General features: G+C 41.5%; 2 gene segments (V, D, J or C); both read right to left on the reverse strand.

The window, feature by feature from the left end:
* Nucleotides 1-205: 205 nt before the first annotated feature.
* LOC134292378 (T-cell receptor alpha chain V region RL-5-like) lies at nt 206-2,340 on the reverse strand. The segment is given in 3 exon segments: nt 206-607; nt 1,157-1,578; nt 2,295-2,340. Coding segments are annotated over 3 exon segments (684 nt in total).
* Nucleotides 2,341-5,404: 3,064 nt separating this feature from the next.
* Nucleotides 5,405-7,708, reverse strand: LOC134292597 (T cell receptor alpha variable 26-2-like). The segment is given in 2 exon segments: nt 5,405-6,131; nt 7,435-7,708. Coding segments are annotated over 2 exon segments (420 nt in total).
* Nucleotides 7,709-7,961: the final 253 nt, after the last annotated feature.

Consider the following 7,961-nt stretch of genomic DNA (forward strand, 5'->3'; position numbering starts at 1 on the left):
CGATTCCCTGTTTAGCCATGGAAACTCAAGCTTTAATTCCTGGAAAACATTATGATAGGGTTGCTTTAGAGTTGCAGTAAGTCAGAAACAACTTGAAGGTACACAAGGTCACCAACAACAATATTAAATTATCAGACACCCATGATCAGGACTGAAACAGACCTCACCAAAAGTTGCTATATAATTGAATTGTGGGATATACTTCACTTGTTCCACCTGATTATAGCTATGACTAGTTATCCAAAGGAGACCCAAAAGTTTTTAATAAAAATGCTGCTCACCTGAAATGATCACCAATAGCAGAACCAATGTCAGTTCAGACATCATGGTGAAGAATAAGTAGATAGCAAGACTGAACCTGCTGGAAACAAGACTGGATCTAAAACAATCTTTAGTAGTATGGCTTTCGAGATCTCTCCACTAGGTGGTTACCAACACTAGAGTCAGAGCTGATATGTAAATTTTGTCTTTCTATCATCTGGTTTTTGTTTAACCACTTGTGGTTTTTCTCAATTTTTCTGTAGAGTGACTTCAAGGAAGTCAGCTTTATGCAGGACATCCTCCACAGAGCAGCCCAAGATATTTTGCTGCCTGACTCAAAAGGATTCTAGTCCTCCACTTCACTTGATCGTGCTGTTGTTGACTAAAGTCCCATTTATTATAATGGGTTTATTCTAATTATGACGTAAGTCTGGATCCAACCCATTGGCTTTCACCCTACATTATGCTAGTGAGGACAGTATGAACCATCCTCAGATGATCACATGAGCATAATAAACTTTGAGGAAGATAGTGCACAAGTTTGTTACCTGCTGTTGGGTGCCTCCAAGGCATTTCTGATTCGGGGCTTCATCAGATGATCTTCAGGCTCCATTTCCATGAACTGCGGAAACAGAGCCACACGGAAGTCCCACTGAGGCCATCAGATGGCTCCTGAATGAAGAATGTTACCTGACTCCTGAATGAAGAATGGTTGACCATCTCTCAAGATAGGGAAAGACAGGAAGAACATGGTTCCCTACACTTTGCCCTGCTTTTCCCCTCTATATGTGATGAGGTCCTTAAAGTGACGCTAATATGACTCTATCACAGGGTTTTCTGGGGCTGAGAATGTGTGATTTATCCAAGGACACCCAGTGGGTTTTCATGGCTGAGCAATGATCCCAACACTGATCTCCCAAGCTGTAGTCCAATGCTCAAACTGCATGAATTCAACACTGTGGATGCACCCTTTCCCCTTTGCATGTTTTTGCTTGGCTTCTCTATTGACCCATCTCACTGTGTCTCTCCCAGCACAGAAATAGACAGCGGAATCGCTCAGTTGGCTGACAGATTTCTTCATGTTGAAGGTCTTCGCACTTTTATTCTTTGCGGCACTGAAATTTCGGATGTGCCCCTCATTTGAAGTTTCACTTCCAAGTTCCCTCCAAAAGACTGTAGGAGGACAACCAGGATGCTGAATGTACCAAAACAGATAGTCAACTGTTGTATCGTAGATGCATTTGAGAATGATAGGGTCTCCTTGGGTGACAGACACAATGGCTTCTGGCTGGCTAATTGGCAATCCAAGACTCACCTCTGTAGAAAAAATAAAGCCAGGCAATTGAAGAACACAATTGGGAAGTGAAGGTCAGTTCTAGATATGTTCTGAGGTCTCAGCCTCAGGTGAACCACTTCAGTTTTTAAAAACTATGCAGCGTTCAAGAACAAAGTACTATCAGACACTCCATTGTGGGTATAAATTCCTATAAGCCTGTGAATTCTGGAGACAAGCCAGAAGATAAAGGCAGGAAATGTGAAATTACATGTTTGTATGATAGAAGACATTGAAACTCCACTATAGCACTACTCTGGAGTTCTCTATTTCTGACAAACTATTTCAACTTTAAACATTGCATAAGTTGAAAGGTTGAAAAAATAACTATACTGCTACTATGTCCACCAAACATACTAGGAAGGCATTGTGTGTTGTGTCTGTCCCAAATCAACTTTTCCTTGTACCTAGAGCTGACATATTAGATGTGACATAAAGTTCAGTTTGAAATTATTGTTTGGAGTTTGTCAAGATAGTTCTTGTTTTTAAGTGTAGGAACATTTAGAAATTGTGTCTTCACACTGGCATGATACAATCCATTCTTCCACCATACCACTAAATTTCATACAAATTTAAGCCAGGTCTAAGACGTTGCCTCAATAAGAACATTAAACATAGAAATTGAATTGCAGGGAGTAACTATGGACCAAGTAGAGATCAAGCCCTTCTGAAGCAGAGGAAAGAGACATGAACCACTTACCTGAGACAACCACAATTAAAAGTGCCAAGGTCCAAAGGAAAGGCATTTTTTCCTCAACCAAGAAAAGCAAAATAAAAAAGAATTATCCCCTACTCAGGTTTGGGGTATTTTTGTTGCGCTGCATAAGAAGACAATGAAATGCAGTTGTGTCTCTTTCATTCTGTGATTAAAAGGCAACTTGAATTCATGGGATGGTAGACCACAGGATGTGGTTAAGACCAGGGATCTTTGTGGGTTCTCTTGACAACTACGATCTCTTTTACATCTGGGACCCTGCTTGCTTGCAGAGCTGACTCAACATCTCCACCGTATGTCTCAAACAGTGCAACTACTTGGGGAATGAACATAGTCCATTAGGATCCAATAACCTTATTTTATTTTCCTCCCAGCAAAAATGTTGGTCTGCAACTCTAAACTTGCTTTTTGTATGTAACTATATAAATGATTAATGATGCACAAGACTAGATCTACTGATAACCATAGTTTCAATGCAGTCACCCCTCCATATCCAAGGATTCTGCATCCACAGATTCAACAACCTCGGCTCAAAAATATCAGTGCACTGGAAGGGGAGGGCTAAGCAAAGCCTGATTTTGCCACACACCAGGCATTAAGCAGATATATAGACATATCCCCATTTTCTATAAGGGACACAATTTCCCATGCCATTATATATAATGAGAACATGAAGATCCATTAATTTTAATATTCACACTTTTTTAGGAGTCCTGTACTCCACCTGCTGAGAGTGATTTCCTTCACGGCAGAGGGTTGGACTTTTTTTGGGGGGGGGGGTCAGATGTGACTTGAGAACACGCTGCAAGTCGCTTCTGGTGTGAGAGAATTGCAGTCTACAGAGACGTTGCCCAGGGGATGCTTGGATGTTACCATCCTGCTGGGAGGTTTCTCTCATGTCCCCACATTCTAGAGCTGACAGACAGGAGCTCACCCTGTCTCACGGATTTGAACAAACAACCTTCAGGTTGGCAATACAACCTTCAGGTCAGCAGTCCAGTCAGTTTAACCCATTCTGCCCCGATGACTTTTATGGTTTCTTCCATCTCCGTGATTCTGATTCTATGATAATCCCAGTAAATGTAGAGGGCTGATGGTATTCAAAAGAATGAATTCTCTTTTGCACCCTCTGCTGGAAAAAGAGACATAAACCATTATTTCTTTCCACTATGCCAAGGACTGGAGCCATATCTGTGCCCTTGGCCACAATTGCCATGTTGTTGTGGCCAGAAACTGCCCAGGGACTGGCATCCCATGGCTTGTACCCAGCACTTGTCCTTGCTCCCCCATATTGCATTGTACACGGGTTGAATGAAAAGTAATGCCTCCACCTTCGTAACTCAACAGATGGCTGTACTGGTATGCGGCAGGTCCTGGCTTGTTCAGTAAACTCTCCTCTATAGTTCCATTTGGTGGGAAGCCTTAGCATTTGGGGTGACATCTTCTGCTGTCAAGAATTCAATGACTGCACGTTGCTTAAGTTGCATTGACCAACCATCTGCACAGGGTTCCATACTTCACACTTTAACAACACAACCGTTCAATGCGAAGGCTTCCCACCAAATGTAAGTGTAGAGGAGAGTCTACTGAACAAGCCAGGACCTGCCACATACCAGGACTGCCACCTGTTGAGGAGTTACGAAGGTGGAGGCATTACTTTTCATTCAATCCTCATATTCCTGAGAGCCCAGGGGTAGGGAGATGATGTTAGACTGCCTTTTTCAGGATTCGCACAATTACTGATGCTAACTAAGGGTCCTTCCATACAGCCATATAACTCAGAATATCAAGAAAGATCATCCACAATATCTGTTTTGAACTGGATTATCCACACTGTCATATAATCTGGTTCAACGTGGCTTTTACTCAGCTGTGTGGAAGGGGCCTAAGGCTGCCAGGTAATGCATTTCAGCAATATCTGGAGAACTATACAATTCCATCTGCTGGAAATGTTTTTTTGTTTTGAAATATCTGTATTGCAGCTATATACTTAGTGACATGTTTTGGAAAATGGACCCAAGTTTAAACACAAAATGCATTTTTGTTTCTTAAGCATATCATATACAAAACCTGATTTTATATACTAATTTTTACTTTTGTGCATCAGCACAAAGTTTCTTTGTGCTGATTTACCAGAAAACAAAGATGTCTCTATCTCAGTCACCAATATAGACAGTACCAGATGTTTTGAATTTTGTCATTCCAGGTAAGGGATGCTCAACCTATATAAACATAGAAGCAGGGTACTTGCAACAGCCTGACCTGCCCTCTAGTGGCTAACAATATAATAACACCTCTGGCAAAAACAATGAAATTCAAGGCAGGAGGTATTGATTTGAAATTTACATATACTCATTTGAATGCAACCATAGTCTCTCCCAATGAGCCCCAGGAACTGTAGATTCATGGAAATCTAATAGGGATTAATAAAATTTCGTTCCTAAAATATGTCAGCTATGGATCTCAAGTAACTTTGCAGAAGAGACATGCCAGAATCCCTTCGTAAATAGGAAGGTAGTGTAAATAGGAGAAGATACCATGTTACATTGGTTTGAGGACTGAACTACGGCTCTGGAGACCAGGGTTCGAATCCCCCACCTGGCCATGGAAACCAAGTGAACATGGACAAGTTACATCCTACATTCAATAGGGTTAGGGTTAGGGTTAGGGTTAGGGTTATATATGAATAATCACATTATTGCATATGGCTTTCTAGGGCTCCTTCCATACAACTAAATAAAATCCCACAATATCTGCTTTGAACTGGAATATATGGCAGTGTGGACTCAGATATCCCAGTTCAAAGTAGATATTGTGGGATTTTCTGCTTTGATATGGCTGTGTGGAAGAGCCCTTAATCTCTCGAAGGCCTGCCCAATGATAGAGACATAGGCCCCTTCTACACTGCCATATAATCCAGAATATCGAGGCAGATAATCCACATTGTCTGCTTTGAACTGGACTATCTGAGTCTACACTGCCATATGATCCAGCTCAAAGCAGATAATCTGGATTTTATTCAGCTGTGTAGAAGGGCCTTCAGATAATCAAGTTCAAAGCAGGTCATGTGGATGATCTGCTTTGATAATCTGGGTTATGTGGCAGTGTAGAAGGGGCCATAGAGAGTTCCACAAAATCAGCAATAAACAATTGCAGAACAGTGCATTCAGGTATGATGATGATGATGATGATACTTTATTATTTTATTTTGATATAGACTTGAAATCAATATAAATGGGACACAGTCTCCTTCTCTGGAGGTTTCTAAACAGAGGCTGGATGGTCATCTGTTGGGAGTGCTTTGATGGTGTATTCCCACATAGCAGAATGGGATTGGACTGAATAGCCCTCGTGGGTCTCTTCAAACTCCATGATTCCATGGCAGTTAAAGTGATATCAGACTTCATTATCCCTATAGTCCCAATGCGCCTGCTGTTTCTTGCTATTCTTATGTGACTCCAGGCTTCCCTCTCTCCCCTTGAGAAGGGTTACTGCACAGCTGCAGCCCTTCTTTAACACACTGTGCATCCTGCAGAGCACAGAAGTACACCGCCGCATCTCCCAGGGAGGCGTGATGAAGCTCAAGGGTAGCAGAATCTTTCTTTTTGGTGACATGCAATGTACTCTTCGGGTGGCTACTCTCCCCATTGAATCCTGGATATGCACCAGTTATATACTGAGGTCCTTGGCCAGGGAATTGCCGGTACCACACGGTCATCTGATTTGTGACAGAAGTGAGATTGCAAGTAAGGCTGAACCGCGCTCCGTCACGGGTTGTAGCCGATCCTGCCTGTTCTGTCTTCTGAGCACTTCCCAGAGAGCCTTCAACGAAAAAGGAAAGAAAATGTAGAGTTGTGTACACATGTAAGCACCAAATTGGGTAAAGATCATCAATAGATGAGAGAGAACGGAAGGTTGGGAGGAATCCCTAGTTTAAAAGATAAAGGTTTTCCCCTGACATTAAGTCTAGTTGTGGCCAACTCTGGGGGTTGGTGTTCATCTCCATTCTTAAGTCGAAGAGCCGGTGTTGTCCGTAGACACCTCCAAGTTCATGTGGCAGGCATGACTGCATGGCGCACCAGTACCTTCCCACTGGTACCTATTGATCTACTCACATTTGAATGTTTTCGAACTGCTAGGTTGGCAAAAGCTGGGGCTAACAACAGGTGCTCACCCCACTCCCTGGATTTGAACCACTGATCTTTCGGTCAGCAAGTTCAGCAGCTCAGCAGTTTAACCCTCTGCGCTACCAGAGGGACCATAGTTTGCATCTACACTGTGAAATTCATACAGTTTGACTCCACTTTCTCTGCCATGGCTCAATGCTATGCAATCCTGGGATTTTTAGTCTGGAAGAGAAGGCAAAACACTTATAAAACTACAACTCCACAGCATTGGATCATGACAGTTCAAACTGTTTTAATTCTACAGTGTAGATGGGATGTACACTGATTGCCTGACATAGCCTTTTGCAGAGAAGATAATGGCATAAGATGTAATTTTAAGCAGACAGGTGGGAAAAGGGAGATAATGCCACAAATCCTCTGGTGCTCTTAATATATTCCAATGCTCCCACAAATCAGAATGAATGAAAACATATACAGTAGAATCTCACTTATCCAACATAAACGGGCCGGCAGAACGTTGGATAAGCGAATATGTTGGATAATAAGGAGGGATTAAGGAAAAGCCTATTAAACATCAAATTAAGTTATGATTTTACAAATTAAGCACCAAAACATCATGTTATACAACAAATTTAACAGAAAAAGTAGTTCAATACATGGTAATGCTATGTAGTAATTACTGTATTTACAAATTTAGTACCAAAATATCATGTTGTATTCAAAACATTGTCTACAAAAATGCGTTGGATAATCCAGAACGTTGGATAAGCGAGTGTTGGATAAGTGAGACTCTACTGTATGTACTTTCAATGGTAAATAGATTCAATGCATACCTAAGAGCAAATTAGACATGAAACACACAGGAGCAGGTTATATCAAGACATTAAGACATTGCAAAGTTCATGTTTACGACTAGATTGAACCTATCAGCAGAGGGATTCTGGGATCTGTAGTCTAAAGAAGTACATTTCCAAGCTGTGCAAAGAATTGTCACTTACCTAAGGCTGATAAAGTGAATAGGACCAAAGACTTCAGAAAAGACATCTCGTTGGACCAAGGAAGGAAGGCAGGAGGGATTTGGTTCTGCAATTTGACTGTTCAAGTGTATCAGAGGAATAGGGGGACTTGTGACATGCAGCTGATTCTTTCTTTTCATAAGAAATTACCAATAAACATAGGGTGGGGGAATGTCACAGAAGAGATCGTAACCCAAAAGGTGTAGACTAAAGGATGTGGTTAGCAGCCAGGAGATTGCCAACGTGTGCCATGCATTTAAGGCAGGGGTCCTCAAACTTTTTAAGCAGAGGGCCGGTCCACAATCCTTCAGACTGTTGAGGGGCCGAATTATCATTTGTAAAAAAATACGAACAAATTTCTATGCACACTGCATATGTGTTATTTGTAGTGCAATACAACAATAACAATTAAAGAACAATGCAATATTTAAAAATGAAAACAATTTTAACCAACATAAACCTATCAGGATTTCAATGGAAAGTGTGGGCCTGCTACTGGCCAGTGAGAT

This window comes from Anolis carolinensis, chromosome 6 (genome assembly GCF_035594765.1).
Source record: "Anolis carolinensis isolate JA03-04 chromosome 6, rAnoCar3.1.pri, whole genome shotgun sequence".
Taxonomy (NCBI): domain Eukaryota; kingdom Metazoa; phylum Chordata; class Lepidosauria; order Squamata; family Dactyloidae; genus Anolis; species Anolis carolinensis.